General features: G+C 38.8%; 1 protein-coding gene across 1 annotated transcript in view; it reads left to right on the top strand.

Annotated features, from left to right (window-relative positions):
- Positions 1 to 15,259: 15,259 nt before the first annotated feature.
- The window catches only part of LOC129283169 (anoctamin-4-like), a 78,123-nt gene continuing 73,331 nt past the window's right edge, over positions 15,260 to 20,051 (top strand). Inside the window, exon 1 of the mRNA XM_064114868.1 lies at positions 15,260 to 15,353. Within this exon, the coding sequence (XP_063970938.1) occupies positions 15,275 to 15,353 (79 nt within the window). The 5' untranslated portion in view covers positions 15,260 to 15,274. The remainder of the gene's footprint in view (positions 15,354 to 20,051) is intronic.

The following is a 20,051-nucleotide window of genomic DNA, read 5'->3' as shown; positions in this document are numbered from 1 at the left end:
ATGAAATTTAATACTTTGTTGGTGCAAATCATCAAAAATTTCTTAAGATCCCTGAATATTGAATGTGATTTATAATAAAACATCATACATGTATGCAGGAATGATAATGGAGACATCAATCGTTTTCCCAACCGTTTCAAAGTGTTTCTTTTACAGTTTGCTGACTTGTGACTCTGTAAAAAAATACTACACCCCTCCCCTTTTCCCCAGGGGCCTGTACATGTATACTGCACATGTACTGTATGTACCATATTTAATGTGTACAATATTGAAACATTGAAAAAACCCCATGTACTGTACTGGATTCTTGGCAGTTTGGATGCTGAGTGTGCTTGCGGCCCAAGGTCACATTAAATTGATTGAGGGCTCTTTCTGTTGTGGTGATTCATTTCTTCATGGCTCAGAGTCCTCAGACTGTTTTAGTTATTAGTGTACATACAGTACTCATCATGTGCCATACAAATACATCTTGGACTGAACATTGTATGCAAGCAGTAGGCCTACAGTACTGTGGAAATGGCAAATTTTGTGCATACGAATTGTGTTTAAAAAAACTTTAAATTATATGTACTGTACAGATCTGAAAAAAAGTCAGATTGATATCTGTGCACATTGGTGTATTAAACTTTAATAAGTCAAGTGTCCATTATTTTGATGGCAATTCAGTGCCACCAGTCTCTCTCTGGCGTGACTGTATGTATCTTTCACATGACACACACGCCATTAAAATCCACTTTAGAATATACATGTACATGTATGATTGAATGGTGGATCCCAGGTTGTGACCTGATGGAAGATGATCTACAAGTATCTAGGTTTTAATGAGTGATGCCTTATGAATCCGAGTCATGTGATCTTCCCTGTTACAAAGCGCTGCTTGGCTGCTTGGCTGCTTGGTACACTATACATGTACACAACTCATCATAATTTGTGCAAATTTTGCAAATAAAAGAGCTCTGCATTACACATCAATTTGTATGATCAGGGAGCATGTCAGGAATCATCTGTCAGCCATCTCCATTGCTCTCTGCCAATCAGAGGCAAGGATTTCAGTAGCTTTACAGTTATTGGTTAAAAATCACTGACAAGGCACTTCATGAAATGCTCCCTAGAGGCCATCTCCCAAGACACCATTATGGTATTGCGTCATGGCCTTTCAAGTTATGAATAAATATTTGCATTATGATATGCAGTAGTTCTGTGAAGAGATATTCTCGTGTTCATGGACGTTGAACGTCTGTGTTGTACTTGTAATGGAACATACTGTAGGGCAATTCCATGATATATGTACGTCCGACCCCCTATATGTGGGACCTTCATTAAATTTTCTGTCTCTGAATTCTTGTTCTTTTGACAGTCTATAATGCTCTCAAATGACCATGACTTGGTCAGTTTATGGAGTGAAGTACAACTTGAGAAAAATGGGGGCTGGACGACGTACAAAATGGTTGATTATTTTATAGAATTGCCATGTACATGTAGTAGCTACTGCATCTTGACAGTTGACAGTGCACTCAATCACACTTGGGTTATCAATGCGGTACGCTGGCTGTCAATTCTACATACATATATATGTTTTTTTTACATTGTTGCCATCATGTTTTATCATTGGAAAACATGTAGGCCTACATGTATGTACAGCTGTACATCACTTTGATACTGTATGGCCTACCTGAATCTTTAAATGCGTTCTTTTCTGACTTAAGGTTCAAGAATCAAAGATTCAAAGAAGGAATGATTTATGATTCAGATGTCAACCAACTGAGCAATTGTATGTTTGCAATAATTACGAATGTGCAATGTATTCACTTTCTAAAAATCTAATGGGCATTTTCACGGTAACTGACATTACACGGCACAATGTTTTCACACCTTCCATTGTGTGTATCTCTAAAACAACAAATGATGGGAGCTTGCTTTTGATAGAGTTAATAAAGTGAACCTTGCTGTATACTCTGATACTAAGTTTTCCTATGTAACCACATTTTTTTACGCATCAGCAAGCAAAAATGTGTCGGTAACTGACATTACGCAAAAGGACATGCAATTTCAGGGTGTTCATAAAAATTGAAATATCTCATGTCCCTGAGTAGATAGAGAAATAATTTGAATATGTAAATATACCTCCGTTACTAGGTTAAGATGTGTCAAAATATTAAACAATTCGTTTTTGTCTTTTGGGGACGATGATAATTTTTCCACAACCATGCTGGTAACTGACATTACGGTAACTGACATTACACTTAATTTGCCATAGAGATAACACATGGAAGTCAAATGTGTGGAATCATTGCATTGTATCTTCTGTGCAGGGCTTCACATGAAAGTGAGCTTGATGTGGAAGTATACCCGAGTTTTTAGGAACATTTCAATAAAAAAACTTTTTCTTTTTCTTAATTCCTTTCTTTGAGTTGAACATTTTTATCATTACTTGTCGGTAACTGACAATACACATTAACATTATCCAGTGCTATATGATTTTCAAAGGCATAATTTTCTTGGTACTTATATGTAAGGCTTTTTAAAATCATAAGAGTTTCATAATACTTCACATTTTTAATTATCAAAAGATAAGAAATGTATGTTTTACTTACCCGGGGGGGGGGGGGGGGGTCATACATGTAGCAGCTACATGTTTTCCTATAGTAATTTAATATTGCATTGACTGTACACATGGATTTTTCTGACTATACACCCATAATATATTCATCAGTTTTATATTGACTTTTTAAACCTTTTCCTTCTCCAACCTCCCCCTCCCCTCAAAAAAGGCAAAATTAATAAGGGTCTCCTCCCCTAGGCTACATGTACCCCTCCCCCGAATCTCATGCAGCCATGTAGTTTTAGTGATTTCTATTCTGGTCAGTGCAAGCAATGCTTGTTCATATCTGTCGGATTTCAATTCTCTTCATAATTTGTTTAATCATTTTCTTTGCTAATTTCTTTTATAAGCTGTCAACAAAAAATAAACTCCAGCTTCTAAACTGAAACTGAACTATTTGTAAATTAGAAAAAACACCAGTTTTAGTAGATCCATGCAACATTGATCAGAACTGTCAAATTTCACTTTTCATCTATACTTATAAACCAAAAACAAAATTGTATCACACATCCACACTACTAACAGGTATAAAATCCAGGAATTTACTTTTACCGAGGCAATGCTCAAAAGAATCCTAGAAACTAAAAATAGGGACCCTGGAAATCCCCTTCATCACAATGTTAAGCTTAAAAAATGTTGCAGATTTAGGCAATAGGTTGGGAAAAGTACCCCCTACCCCCCCCCACCCTTTATGATCTCGGCCGTCGATGGCGCGATCGCAACGAAAATTGGCACGCGCTTTACCCATGGCATTATCTACAAAACTATAAAATCAAATTCTGCAGAAAATCTCATTGCTGATTAATTATGCTAATTTATGCGTAAAATCATAAGTTTGATTTAATTAATAAAATAATGACCCTAAAATGCTAATTTTTGTTTCACATACTCTAGATAGGCATGTGATCAAATTTATTTTTCAAAAATTTCAACATCACATTTATTTTCTTATGTATTCTATTGTTTTCTAAATTTCTTATGTATTTCCTTGTTTTTTGGACTTTTTGTTTTTTATTGTTTTTTCAATGGAAATTGTCAGGGACTTTATTTTGGCCCTATACAAGATAAAATTAATTGATTTTAGCAGTAAAAGGAAAAATAATGATACATTTTATGAATTTTGGCTGAAAACACTATTTGCATTGGATTTGTACACAAATTCACGTTTTTGAGTAATTTTGGGTCTGCATGCACTTACAAAATGTTGCGTAATTTCGGAACCGTGTACCCGGGGGTCACAATTTTGGTCTCAAAAGTTGCTCGAGACTTGAAGGTAAAAAGTCAGCTAGCGACGAGGTCAAAAACATTCGAGCAGTGGATTTATCGCGAAAAATGTCGAGGGGGGGGGGGCTGAATCAGCCCCCCCCCCCCCCAGTCTTCTTAGGGTTAAATAACAAGTATACAATATTTCTTCACCATAAAATTGACCACATATTTGCATTTCAATATTGGTAACCAACGTTTTATCATGGTAACTGACATTACATCTCGGTAACTGACATTACATTTTCCACTTGGTAACTGACATTACATATATTTAATGGTACCCTATTGCTTCATTGTTAATTGGTAATCTTTAATTTTGGTGTAGAAGGGAGGGGTGTTACCTAGAGAGGAAATCTACCAAGTTTCATATAATATATCCTCTTTTCCAGGAAATGAGAAAAAAAAGTTCATGTTTTCGGTAACTGACATTACATACCATATCACATACTTCATCAATGTTTTTTTATCAGATGAATGAATTACTGGTGTTTCTTTCTGTGGGATTTTAAAAAGTGTTATAATAGCAAGCTAAATCAAAGGCGAAAACATCATGATCAAACCTGTTCTTTAAAAATCTGACAAAACAAAATATGTATCAATATACTATTTTCAACACTAATTTGTATCCATACTTTGGCAGCCATTTTGAAATAAAAAATGGCTGCCAGAGTCGGAAAAATTTTTGTCTCAGAAACTTCAGGTCTTGTTTTATTAAAAAACATAAAGCATTTGACATGAATATCAACTTTATTTTTTTGCCTCTGTGTCCATCTGTGGTGAAAATGCCCTAATAAGAAAAAATAAAAAAACTGGTGAGCTCTCTAGAGTAGAGAGCATCCAATCATAACTTTGTTTACTTTTGTTACTTCAGATTTTGTGTGCAAGTAATTCAGAGTTCAGACCAACTGTATATAAAGAACTGTCATTCATGCCAGTGTTTTTAATATGGGAAGTGTATTGCCCTTTATGTCTTCAGTCTTAATTGGATTGAAGCCAGATCTTTCTAAATTATTGGATACAATCCAACCTAAAACCAAGTTTCTGATGGATTGAAAAAAAAAAAGAATTCAGAAGGAAAGTCAACACCGATTCGTGCACAGGTCAAATACATGTAGGCCTGCAATATATGTGTGAGCAGTTAACAGACCTACAATGTACAATGTACATGTACAAAACTCTATATAAACCTTGTGGAGGCTTTCATACATGTAGTTTGTGGTCCAGAAAATCCTATACAGTTTTAGGGATAATTCCCTGTTAATCCTGTTCCCATTGTACAGTGGTCTTCGGAGGCTTTTGTGATTGGAAGAGCAAGTTAATATCCATCCTTCCTGTATTTTTTTTTTCATAGTCAACATTCTGATCTCTTGATGATTTCTGTACAGTACAGTGGGACCTCCACTACCATATCGGCTATTCAGTAAACTTCAAAAACTTCTGGCCTGACAGAAGTCGGCTAATTTTTAATGAGAATGGTTAACGACTGAAAAATTGGGTTGAAGTGTTTGCACAGTTTAAGTTTTACACCCTCTCTTAATAACTTCTTGATGGTAAAAACTGACCAGTGTCAAGGTACATATGAGATGAATGTAGGCCCTAGAAGTAGAAAGCTACATGTACATATGTCAAATATTTATCTCACTGAGTTTCAAGCTTGTTTACATGTATTTCATCATGGTTTATTATATTTTTGCCACTCACTCGCATGATACATACTCTAGCCTGTAGACACGTACGTGTACTTGCAGGTGCAACTGACCAATGTCAAGAGAGTGAAATGAACAGGAAATCAGGTTTCAGTTGTATTTCCTGCAGATAATAATGGCTTCATCACTTACATCATGGACCTATGAAGAGATGGACGATTAACGCGAGCAATTCTTTGGTCCAATGATAGTCACCGTCGCCTGGTTATGCGCATCTTAATGAGAACATACAGGTGTTGTAACAATAGCAATTACCATGACTACCAAGACGTATCTGATCACCCAAAGACGGAACAGTTTCCCGGTCTTGATTTTTGTTGGCTGATACCCTGTTTCAGCATGTGCCTTTCAGTCAACATGCTTCATATTTGGAGTAGCAAACTTGAAAAGCAGACGATCTTTATGATATAAAATATGATATTATTCGATCCGCTAACTACCGCTCACACATAAGGACCTCAATAACATTGAGAGATACACGATCTATAAATGTTATGTACCACGTATATCTGGAATATTATGGAGAAACTTCGGAAAATTAAATTTTAAATGGTAAACAATCAATCACAATATTGCCTCTATATTACAATATGAAGACATTTCCCCCAAATAAAACACATGGAACTAAGATTACCAAATGTAAAAAAGAACTGCACATCGATTTTCCATGATTTAAGTGATTTGTTGTCTATTGCGCATATAATTTGTGAAATATGAATGTCCAGTCACGAACTGCTTCCGTCCCTTCTCACGGTGACGATCATTGAACCAAAGAAGACTAGTATGAAGAGAATGTTATTCAGAGGACAATTACAGTCACCTAGTGAATTCATTAAGTAAGCGATGAATGTCCATCTCTTCATAGGTCCATGCTTACATGTAACCCTAAAGACCAATGAACTGTGTTATTCAATTTGACATGGAGATGTGGATTCATTTTTCCATTGAAATGAAAAGCGTTGGTTAGAAAGAGGCGTGAACTTCAGTTTATTTCTTGGTAGATGTACAACATACTTTACACTAGCGTATCCAGCATCAACTACGACAAAGAACTGTATGGGCCCTTCAAATGCTTTGTAGGATCTGATGCTGGATACAGGCCTACAAAAAGGGCTACAATATAGGCCTAAATCATGTCTTCCATTTCATTTTAAACTTTCAGGTAGTATTATAATGAAAAGATACAATATTGTGCATTGTCCCTCTCTTATTTCGTCAGTTCACCTTTTTTTTTCTTATGACAAAGTTACAAATGCACACCATTTTATAAAAGACACCATCTTCAATTTTCCATTGGCCTCCATGGACACACTAGGCGGTGCTGCACCAGCCCGAGTTTGCTCAATCTCGAGATTTTAGCCCGATCGGCCCTCTTCGCGATTAATCTCGAGATTCAAGAAACCCCGTCTCCACCATCGCAAGAAGAGCGATTCCTGCTCAAGCGAGGCATCGATGCATTATGGTCTGACGCTGTAAATGAATAATCCAGAGTGCGTCTGCACCTGTGAATTAGAAGGATGATTTGTAGAATTAGCGGCTTTTAGCGCCCTATTTTGCAAATAATCCCAAGTTGACTTGAGAATGCAATCTCGAGATTAATCCTGCAAACTAGCGTGATAATTGCATCTACATTACAAATAATCTCGAGATTGTTCAGATCAGGATAATTTGCCGGATCAGAAATAGTGCGCTAATTTGAAAACTCAGGCTGGTGCAGATGGCCCTACGGAGTGTTTACAAAGAATATCATGCTATCCCATACTATGTAAAAACAAAAAGCATTTCGATCCAGTGAAATTTTGATAGGATCAGTGACAGTGTCATCTGGCTGAAGCCCATTTCCTACATGTATACTATCAGTAGGTGGTTTCAAACCGCCTCGATCACAAGAATCCCCGTTAAATTACGAGAACTTTTTTAGGCTGAAAAATACCCATTAATTATTCCTGCATTCACACCGCCCTGAAACATACCCTTCGAGATAAGTTCCTGAAGTTACGAGCATGCGCAGTATGGTCTGATAAGCAGCAAGGCGCGAAATTCAAAATCACTAGCCCAGCAGCAACCCATGCACGGCGCCGCACCCAACGACACGCTGGGCTAAAAGTTCCCGTAATTTGCTTTCAGACCGCCAAAATACCCATGACCTTGGAAAAATCCCCGCGAAAGTTCTCGTAATTTCGCCAAGTACCTACTATTTATCGGGTATTTTCTTTCGGGGATATTACGCGTAGTTTGCTTTCAGACCGCCAAAATACCTGGTATTTTCTGATCGGGGTAAATTTCCCGATCAGAGAATACCTGGAACTGGCGAACTTCGAGGCGGTCTGAAACCACCTAGTTTGTACAAGTAGGTCCATGGTTTGTGTAACATTTTAGTTGCCATGGAAATGATGGTTTAGGTAGTTGGCACAAATTCAGCCACCCTATCGCAATTCTTTCATGGCCCCTTGATATTTGAGTCAGAGTTGGGTGTCCGAGGGCAGCAGCGGGAAGGAAATTGTTGGGGCGCAACGAGAAGTGCCAGTATGATGATATTATCTTTTTCTTGGAGATTATTTCCTCAAAGGGTTTGTAATCCTGTGTACATGACCTTTACAATAGACTGCACTACTTTATACATATAGGCCTTCATGTAGCCTACATTCAAAGAAAAATAGGGTTAACTTTGCACTCCAAGAACCATCCTATCTTTGTACCTTGCTTCATTGAAACTAGGTGCAAAGTTGCACCTGTACTGACTGTAGCATGCCGGTGCGCCTTATAAAAATGAGGTGCAAGATGAACCTTAAAAATTCTTGTATTGTAGCCTATATTTCACAAGATATGTGTTTTTCTTGATGTACATGTAGTACTCACAGCCACAGGAGTTCAGTATGTTTGAAATGAAAAGAAAATTGATACAGCATGACAAAAGAGTTTAATAATCATAATCACTGTGAATTAATAGGCCTTTTTACTCTTCTGGTGCAGGCCTATTCATGAATATGAGTTCCCTGGGAAAATTCTAGTTTTTTGTATGGGCTTTATTCCATCAGGGTTTGCTTGCTGGGTCATGAATCAAAATAGTTTGACCCTTTTTCATCTTTTGACCTCTTAAGTTACTCTGGACAAGGTCACATTCCATAGAACAGGTATTGGTATGCACTTGGATTTCACTGTAGTCTGTACATTATATGGAAATGCCCTCGAAGCAATCTTTATGAAAATTAATCAATTCATTTGATTTTACATGCTGCAAGCAAGCAGCTAGATCTACAATGTACATTGTGATTACCTGCTGGCTTTCTTGATACAAATAGGCTTGCTGCAGTCTAAAACAAATAAATCTATTAAAGTGCACATCGTCACCTCTCCGCACAAAGGCCGTTTAGCGAGCGCGCTCTGTGCGTCGCCTTCCCGCACAAGGGCCCTTAGCGCGGACTGCGCGTCGCCTTCCCGCACAAAGGCCGTTAGTGCGCACTGTTCACTGCACGCTAACAGCCATTCTGCGGGTAGGCGACGTGCAGTGAGTGCTAACAGCCTTTGTGCAAGAAGGCGACGGCATGTACAATGTGGTGAACATAATGTACTGTACATGTAGGCCTATACAGATGCTTTTCACACTGTACTTTTTTTCCTTAACCCCGGGAAATTGGTGGGGCTAAGGGGGGGGGCCTTAGCCCCACCAATTTTATCGGGGTTAAGCTTAGCCCACTTCATTTTCACACTATGTTTTAGCAAAGTGGGCTAGCATGGTAAATAGTACGGTACTATCTGGCCCTGCAAAAAAGCAGGGTTAGCCGCCTTTAATATTGTGGTGCTACCACCACAGCTGCGGTGCTAAGAGATGCAGTGTGAAACGAAACTGGGCTAAGGAAAAGTAGGGCTAAGCAATAGCCAATCACAGAAGTCGAAATTGCACGTTAATCACGCTCTGTAAATCATCAATGTGAGCTGTGGGATAGTCTGGGTTTAAGGCGTTAACCCCGGCTAAGCAGATGGTATGGGGTTAAGAAAGACAGTGTGAATAAAAAAAAAGATAGTATGGGGTTAAGGAAATGCAATGTGAAAAGCATACATGTAATAGAGGCTTTTGGTTAACTTCCTAAAGTTTATCTACATGTAGTCGTCAGCTAGTCCCTAGTAGCACCTTCACTCGTAGGCATGTAGCTATTGTAAACAAGTTTTCAGCAGGCTTACTCTGGGTCTAAAATTTCAAAATTATTGTGGGGTTTAGTCCCTTTTTATGTCATTTTTTAAAAATACTCCAGCTCTTTGCCGGAGGGCAAAACAACAAAAACAAAACCAACAAGCCAAAACACAAACACAATTTAGGCATACGCTGTACTTGTACATCTCCATGCAAACAATCAAATCTTTGAAACTATTTTATCCCTCGGTAATGCACCTGTAGTCCATATAATCTATCATAAACCAATCAGATGAAGATCTCAACCTCCCATCAGATGACTAACTTGTTTCACTTCCTGTGGGTCGCTGTGCAGGTCGCTGTGCAGGAGGAAGGTCCCTCTCTATGGGGGCTTTCAGACCAACTCGATCATCGAAATGCCCCCTAAATAGGATACAAGACCTTGTTTAGGCCTAAAAATGCATCATAATGCCTGGTGTTTGCATTCAAACCCACCTGAAGCAGACCATTTTAGGATAAGGTCTTGTTATGAGCATGCTCAGTAGTAATAAAGGTCTGGGTGGCAGAGGTGGCAGAGAGGCACCATGCAGATATGAAATCGATCCCTCAGCCATTGCTAGAACCTAAGCATGGCAGCATACTACGGGGACAAGAACGTCTTAAGTTTTTGTACTACAAGAAACCCCATGAATTTGGAAAACACCTGCGAAAGTTCTCATAATATTGAAATGAAATTGTGCATGTACATGTATCTACAAAAATATCCAGATTTACTGGTCCGAAATGACCAGTAAAAATTATATCTTACTGATACAAATATTTTCTTCTCTTTTGTAAATCATGGCTCTAGTGTCTCACTAAAAACGCTCTACAAAATTGAGAAATGCAAATGGCTCTCATGAATTATGGTGTATGTGTTTGATTGTTTTTTTTTTTTTTTGGGGGGGGATAACAATAAGCAATAAAAGTCGGCAAGGTAAACTCAAGTCTTTTTATGTTTTTCTTTATTTTTGGAGACCAGTAAATTTTAGGTTCGGACCAGTAAAAAATGGTAGAACTTACTATCTACTGGTCTGACATGATCAGGTTAGTGTGGAGCCCTGCATTAGTGTAGCAGGTGTTTTATGATTGGGGAATATTTCAAGTAATTTGCTGTAGATCTCGGGGTAAATTTAAATTAAAATTTAAATTAAATCAGAGTATACCATTTAAAAAAAAGAAGATATTTTGGAGACTGCTTTTCACAGCCTTTTGTGTAAATTGGCAACATATAAGCTTTAACATTGCAGTAAATGGGGATTTCCCACGTGGCTCTCTTGAGCATTTCGTGGGGGGGGGGGGGGGTAGTTTCCCTGAGCCCCCATTACATTTTTTTTCTTGCTGAGCATTTTTGGTTTTTAAGTTGGTGTGAAAGCCCTCTGTGACACATGCTGTTGGGAGCTCTTGCTGTAGCTATCAGTTCACATCAAACCCAATTTCCTCCTTGACAGCTGATGAGCCTGAACTTTCCTTTTCAAAACCTATTGCGACATGGAACTTTTTGGAACTGTTTACTTTCTGGAGTTTGCTTAAAAACGTCGAGTAAAGCTTTTATGTCCGTTTTGGGTCTGTACTTCCTATTTGTCTAATGCCAATTCGTCCAATTGCCAACTCGTCCACTATCAATTGGTCTACTATCCGTTCGTCAACTCACCACATGGTCTACTTTCGTTTGGTCTAATGCCATTCCGTCTAATAACCAGTTGGTCCAATAGCCATTTAGTCCATTCCATTTGGTCTAATTGGACTAAGTGTTAAATTGTGCAAAATGAATGAAAATGATATGGATATTAGACCACCTGGTTATGAGACGAAATGGTCATAGACACAATGGTGATTAAACGAAGTGATAATTGGACCAAGTGGTTTAATGGGCCAAATGGTTAGACGAAATATTGATGGATGGAATGGCATTAGACTAAATGAATGTAGACCATGTGGTGAGTGGACGAGTTGGCAGTAGACGAATTGACAATTTACCTCTTATACTACATGTACATGTAGTGTCATTTTACATTCCATCTGAGAAGTGAAGTGGGCATTTAATTCACCAACTGCTATTTCTTTTCAAAAGTTACATTTCTTTGTGAAAAATATACATTTTGAATTTTGGGGGTATCTAGTTTCCTCTATCAGTAATGTTTTTATTTTCTCAAGCACTTGTATTTCAACAAATTTACATGGACATACATGATGAGAAGTGATTAGATAATAAACAAATATATCAGGCTTTGAGAAAGTGTAGACTGTAGTGGAATTATTTATCCGAGGTTGGTCTGGCAATTACTATTTACCTATTTGTAATAGGTCCATGGTCCAACCGAGGATTGATAATTTCCACTATGCTTTCGAATGAAACGCCTGATATACATGTATTTGTTTTATATCCTACTTTTAATAATTTATAACCAAAATCTATGCGCTGAGCTTGCAAAGTCAGGTTACTTGCATTGAATTACCTACTTTTCTCCGAGCCACCGCGCTCAGGGGAACGCAGATTAGTGCCTGCGCCGACGCATCACGGGATTTGCCCGGGAGAGAGAGCTCGCTGGCGGGTGCGCCTGAGAGTTTAGCTAATTATCCAGTTTTCTGAAATAATGATGTCAGAATATTGGTATAGCAAAAAATATATCGAGGTCTGACGTCACGCAACATCATAGTTGAAATATATTTGGTCACATGATGATATTTGAACCAATCACTATGCAGGATTCAATCTATGTAGGATATAAAATAATTAATACCATAAATTTACAGTCCAAGATTTGTATCCTGACATTTTTAGCCCGTTCCATGCTTGAAAATATAGGGTACAATAGGCATTTACTAAAATTCATTGCCAAGAAGGTACGTAAGTACCATTTCAGCATGAATATGATAGGGGACCTACAAACTTGACGGTACATCTAGAGCTAGAGTTACCTCCTTGGTACATGTATTCTCTGGTTCTTCAGTGCTCTTTTGGATGAGAGGTAATGCCCTTCTGATAAGAGTCCTTGACTTGAAGAATCCTTACCCTATTCAGACACATGGGAATGTTGTACAAATTAATGTACAGGGGGTACAAAAGAAAAAAGTCTTGTACTGAGGGTGTGTTCGCTGTCGATTTTCAAATGTAAATTCCAACATGCATCATGATTGAAAACTCGATTGCAAAACACCGAACACACACACGATCAGTGGTGCACTGTTCAGTGTCGAAAATATAAAGCCGTTTATATGCTGATTGTCTTTAAATTTCCTGCTCTCGTAAGCGCAGCTTTAGTGCGCAGTTTGACCCATCACAAGAAAGGTCAGTTCTGGCACCTGTTTGTGTAGGCTTGCACTGCGAGAGTAAATTTAAAGACGTTTCAAAACTCAATTGTGTTCAATGTCGCATTCGTGATGCTCTAGGTCGTAAAATTTGAGCTGATCGCATTAAATTATGCATCTTTTTCGATGGTTAAATTTTCCTCCGAATCATGATTTGAAAGACGTTTACTTTTACGACCGGGAATAGAGGACATTGAACCCACCCTTTGTTTCTCATTATAACGCGTTTTCTAATCACGTTTTCAATCATGATTCATGTTGTCGTTTAAAATTGGCCTACAGGTGTGTACAATGTACATGTAGAGCCCTATATTTCTGGACTACAATGTCTACATGTACCTTTCAACAAGTGCAATGACATTGCCGATTGTGTTACGTCATGCATGACTCATTACAACAGTATCTCCATGTACGGTGTACCATGCCTGTATGACCCATTGAATCATGCTTCATTTTTTACATACCCACAGATGTTAGGGTTAACCTAGAACTGAAAGGGGTCAAATGCTAAATTCTATTTCAGACAAGTGAAATATTGACAAAAAAGTACAATATTAATAGTAGGATGCTGGTTGTGTGTGTGTTTTTTTTTTTTTTGGGGGGGGGGGTAGGGGAGGGAATTATTTATGTAGCTTATTTGACTCTTCCAGACCATTACATTTTTTTAATGGGTGGGGGGGGGGGAGGGCTATAGGAGGCTACGTGGGGGCATCATGGTCTAGTGGTTATGACTTGTCTTTCAATCTGAGGGATGTGGGTTCAATTCCAAGCCATGGCATGTTTTCCTTCAGCGAGAAATTTACATGTACCCACATAATTGTGCTGCACTCAACCCAGGTGAGGTGAGTGGCCCGTTCATGGCTACCTTGATACGCATTATGCGTAATAGCTGCTCTGCTATAAAAGCCAGGGTAGTTAATGCTGTCATACTGCAGAGTAGAGTAATAGAGACTTATACCCCTATCACAAACCCATCCTCAAATTATCCGCCTAAGAGTAATGCCGATAATTCAATAAAAATTGCGTTCACAAACTCCGAAAATAATCCGCACTATTTTTACGAGCGCCCGTCCTGAAAAAGGCGGATAATCGTCATGACAACTGCACACGCCCCCTCTGATGCGGTTGTGTTGGAAAAGGGTGATCTTGTGACCGCACCATGGCAATTATCCGCATTATTTGGAAATGCGTTCATAAAGTCAAAATCTGGTCCCTATGCCGCTATTATGCGGATAATTGCAGCATCAAAATAATGTGATTTTACGACCAAATTATGCTGCTATTAGCCGCATAATTGGGTTTATGAAAGGGGTATAAAATTCTCCAAATAGAATGCTTTTAATAATAGGGGACCATAGGCATAGACCTTTATTTGTTGTGCATTTGCCCAAAGGTCTGCCACAAACAATATCAAAGAATACATGTATACACAACAGAATACCCCTAAAACAATAACAATTGGCTCAATGTGATGAAATATGCCCTAAAAATATAAAAAAATAAAATTCTATCCTGATATTGTATAAAACAAATAACTCTCTGTGTGAACACTTCATTTTATACGGGTAGTTAATTTTGAAATTCATACCACTAGGCTATATGGCTATGTAAATTTATGATGGTATCCTATATACAGTACTGTATGTATGCTGGTATCACGAATGCGTATGATGGGTATTAAAAGCTGATTTTATCAATACTTGCGTGCAGTTTAATGTACTTAAACTAAGCACACGCCCTTGTGTTTAAGTGTCAAATTAATTTGTGACTCGTATGTGTATATGTACAGTACATAAAATATAAGGGCCTTGCCCTTGGTGTAATAAACAATTTTCCACAGCTTACCGGTAGACATCAACCGTCTTTTCCAGAAACAATGTGCTGCTTTCTAGTGAAGTAGGATTTTAAAAACTCATTCTTTTTGTTTAAAGTTATGATTTTCAGTGCATTCTGATATTGGATGATTTTGATCATACTAAAAGACTTTGAATTGTTCTTCGATGTGTGAAAAAACTTTACGTTGGAAAGGTTGCCATCTTCTGGTCTCTCCGAATGTTGAAAATTTCCTCAGCTCGTATGCTTTGTTGGAGAGAGTGTTTTGTTTCATTTTCCAACAAGCGCAGATCTTCCGATCTTCGCTCTTTACTCTGACATTGATTGTCTTGAGGTTTTGAAAGGTGCTTTTAAACAAGAGAATATTCATTTTGATTTGCTGCTATGTCAGAGAAAAACTCAGAAAGTGAGTCTTGGATCAAAGTCTACCCTCCTGGCCACGACATACATCATGTCAATAATGGTGAGTCTTTATGGCCGGAATTTGCAGATGGTTTTGAAACCATCTGTAATTTGAGTTGAACCCTTGGTTTAATATGCAGATTTCCTGAATAAATTATGCTTTTAATAATTTTTCCACGTAAATTAAAAATGTCCAATGCTTTGCGCACTTTTGTCACATTTTGCCAAATTGACGCCTTGTTCCCATGGTTGTGTATTCTTAGCTTATTCATGAGTCCACTGCTTTGAATTGTAATGATCCAGTCTTCAAAGCAATGAATAAAATAGCAGGTGTCAATTTGCCGCACTGACAAAAGCGTGAATCAGTATTGGACATTTGTCAATATTCGCGGCAAATTTTTAAAGCGTAATTTATGTAGGAGATCTGCATAAACCATGGATTCAACCAATGGTTTTCAAAACCACGTTTGTGAATTCGGGCCTACATGGAAGTATTTCTAGTAATAACAACTATTTACCCAGGGTAGCCATATCAAACACGAACTTATAGTTACCCTTCTCCAATCTAAATAATGAGTGCCTAGCAAGAAGGCAGAAGGTCCAATTTCTATGAGTCTTTGGTATGACTCCGATTCCCCAGCCGAATCATTGACTCGGCTGGGGATTGAACCCCCAACCTCCCGATCATGAGGCCGCGCCCTACCACTGAGCCACCATAGATTTCATGTTTGCCTGCATGAGTCGGGGCAGAACCGATGGCATACTGAAATCCTCTGTTAAAAGTAAAACAATTTTTCCTCCATTCCGGTGATTTTTATGAAACAGCAGTAGAATTTATGCTATTTCTGACGATACCTTTATTGGGTGAGGCGGTAGTTGCTCCTGACTTAATTTTGTCTAATACCCTTTTTACACACGCTGAAATTTCCTTAACCCCGTACTATAGGTGGGGCTAAATGGCAATTTAGCCCCACCTATAGTACGGGGTTAAGCTTAGCCCACTACACAGCATTTTTGCAAAGTGGGCTAATCCCACCTTTAGTATGGGATTATTTGGCCCTGCAAAAAAGCAGGGTTATCCCAGCAATTGCGGTGCTAAGAGCGATAGTACGGGGTTAAGATCGCTAGTGTAAAACGAAAGTGGGCTAAGCTTAACCCCGCAATTTAGCCCCGGACCTACAGTACGGGGTTAAGGAAAGTTTAGCGTGCGTAAAAAGGGTACGAGTGAATGAGCTACCACTAGTCCGGGGTCCCGGGGGGGGGGGGCACTCAGTATATAATGCATAGTGGGTATGTGCCGCGGAGGGGACCCCCATTTTTACACTCAAATTTCCGTTCCGAGGCATAGCATTTTTGTCTTATTGAGAAAAAGAACAAAGAAAGCCGCTCCAAAGCATAGCATTTTCTTCTTCTCGAGAAAAAAGAAGAAAAAAAATCCGCTCCAGGGCTTCGCATATTTTCCGGTACGCCGTTCCGGTTGCAATTTTGGTGAAAAGCGGCCGCAGCTCGCTGTCCGACCATCGCCTCTGCGCTAGCGCGCCCGTCAGTCGTGCCGCCGGGCTAGCTGCATGCACGTTCCATAGGGATGCATACGCACTCGCACGCAGGCGACCTGTTCCAAGGACCCCCGTTTTCACAAACATTTGTAGTTCCGAAGCCCGTTCCGAGGACCCTCCTTTTTACAATTCGCCCGCTCCAAGGCCCCCGTTTTTTGTCTCGCCCGCGGCACACCCCTACCACTTTTTTGGTCGAGTGCCCCCCCCGGGTCCGGGGTTAGCGAGTTTCGTGTGTGAAAAGCAAGCATTCCTTATGCGGGGTTAGCAATAACAATTTGGCATGTGTGAAAAGGAAAAAAAATAGTACGAGGTTAAGGATAGTACGGGGTTAGCGATAGTCCGGGGCTAAGAAAATCCTGTGTAAAAAGGGTATAAGATGTACATGTAGGGTTAGGGTTGCAATTATATGGTTTTGCATAAGGTTTAGGGTAGGGTATAAAACCCAGGGTTAAAGTTGGTCATTCCATTAGTGTGTGGAATCGAGAGCAGAGCAATTGTCGCCAGAGTAATTCTCGCCGGAGCAAATGTTATGGAACCCTTTATTGGGCCACTAGCCACCTGCAAATTTGAAGACATTAAAACAAAAGCTAACATTTGGTTTATGTAATGTAGCCTAGGTTATGATATTTGTTATTAGGATGAAGCCAATAAAGTTTTTTTTAGAATTTAAACTTTTGATACTGTATCATACATGTATGTATTCGTGACCTGGATTTATCTGAACTGCTTTGTGCATCTTGTGCATGTATACAGTATCTCTTGAACATTGAAGATCAATAAATTTATGCAATTGTAAAAACTGTACTGCACTTGTACTTTCATGTTTATTGGAAGAGACGTTTTTCTGATTTATTTCCAATTACACTTCATACTATGCTGTATGTAGGTGTGTACTTTGCTTTTATTCAAATACCAGTGTGGGCGTCTATTTGTACAATTTACTTCAACGAGAAAAACCCTGACACTAGAATTCAATGCCAGAACATTTTTATGAAATGGAAATATTGGGGGTTCAAATAATCTTATTAAATCAAAAGGTATCAAAGGGCCAATTTTATTTTTTTATGAGAGCAGTGTCCTCCAGGGCATTTTGATTGTGGGAGTGCAGAGTTTAGTGACTCTAGTCATCGTGTGGGCAATTCTGTTTTTGACAACCATTTCCTAAACATGTCCACCCCCAACCTTCTCCCATGATGCACTACTGAGTGAGAAGGCTAAAATTTTGCAAACAGAGTCTTCTTGGTAATGAGAAAAATAAGGGGGGGGGGGGGCTTGCGGCGAATAGAATCATTTGCATGAAGATTCATGGTCCAAGCATACATTTACATACGTGTATCTTGAAAGAACTTGTTAGAAATCTTATCTGATAAAAAAAGGTTGTTTATCCGACAGTAATCACAGTGACAGTCCGACACTAGTCCGCTGTGCAAACCCTTCACTCGAGCTAAGGGTCTGAATGTGCAGCCTACTCATGCCTTGTGTATTCGCTCAGGAAACAGCAAGTTTTGTATGTGCTAGTCTTTGCGTGCAGATGCCCTTGCTGATCAAAGTTTCAATTAGGGTCTGTGCCTGCAGACTAGTCCGACACCAGGGGAGCGTTTCATGAAGGACTTGTCGGACATTTTATCTGACAGTTACCATAGTAACTGCCTCTCAGCCAATCAGATTCAAGGAATGTTGTCAGATCTGACAACATGTCGGACAAAACTGTTGACAAAACGCTCCCCTGAGCTTCTTGTCCAATAAAAATCAACTTAAGAAAACTCGCTAGACATTATGATTGTGAATGATTTGAGAACTTCTTAAAAATTGAAGCTGGTGGATGTTTCATAAAACTGTTCGTAAGTTAAGAACGACTTCAAGAACGACTGGTAATCCTTTCTTGTGGTAAAATGGTGTATTCATTGGCGATGGTTCAGCACGTAAGACGGGTTCACGAGTTGTTCTTAAAGTCGCTCTTAACTTTATAAAGGAGAATGAAACCCTTAAAACCAGCTAAATCCATATCAAAGAGAAATATCAAAGAAACATATTGTTGAAAGTTTGAGGAAGATTGAATGAATAATAAGAAAGTTACATGTATGAGCATTTGAATATTGAGATCACTAATGCCATGTAGATCCTCCCATTGGCAATGCGACCAAGATCTTGACATAGCAAGATCTGTGATGTCACACACGTACAACTCCCTCATTACTTTAGTACTTATTTCACTTATATTCTCACTTTTATAGAGTCTATCACAAGGTTAGGTGTTCTCTTTATGAGAGGACAAGTACAGAGGTTTCACAACATTATATCATTGATGAATCGTTTGTCATATGATCAGCATGAGCAAAAAGAGATGTTTTGGGGTATATTTTCAGTGTCCAAAAGGGGAGAGTTGTTAATCTGTGACATCATAGTTCTTGGTCGCATTGCCAATGGGAGGATCTCCATAGCATTAGTGATCTCGACATTCAAATGCTCATAACTCTTCTATTGCTAGTCCTATTTTACTCAAACTTTTGTTGATCTTATTCTTTGATTTTTCTGCTTTCACAAAAGCTAACTTGCTCCAAGAGTTTCATTCTCCTTAATAACACAAGCAGCTTTATGAAACGGCCCCAAATGTAAAGATGACTCACAATTGGCTATCAGTAATGATAATAATGATTGGCTTGTATATTAATCAATCTACAATTGCTCAAAGTGCTTCACAATTATTATTACCCGGTCACTGGATTCATAGCTTTTTAGCAGCCTGTTACATGTACATGTAGGCGCACACTTGCTAAACCAACCATAGTGACGGTTGTTTCCAAAATGTGGATTGACGCCTTGCCAGAGGACGCTAGGCCATGGTGAGATTGGAACACACCACCCTCTGTTGGTCTGATTAAAGGGCGAGAGTCAGAGCTGCTACACTATGGCGCTTCCACACAGTTGGGATCAGTACCGGTAGTTAAACCAGGGCCCACCTTCATATTGAGAGTTAAAATTGATCCGATCAGTCGCAACTATGGAAAGCCAGCAACGTCATCATCTAAAATACATGTTTGTTCAAATTTTTTTCTAGATTTGATGTTTATTCATATACATGTATTCACTGTTTTCTTGACAATTCAGTATGCTTCTCTTTGCTTTCAAAGGACATTGAGCAAATTTTCTAAAGAAAAAATTATGACATTGATGGATTTCCATATACACGTACTTGAGATTGA

Source organism: Lytechinus pictus, unplaced genomic scaffold, assembly GCF_037042905.1.
Source record: "Lytechinus pictus isolate F3 Inbred unplaced genomic scaffold, Lp3.0 scaffold_20, whole genome shotgun sequence".
NCBI lineage: Eukaryota > Metazoa > Echinodermata > Echinoidea > Temnopleuroida > Toxopneustidae > Lytechinus > Lytechinus pictus.
This window is presented reverse-complemented; position numbering and strand designations above follow the sequence as displayed.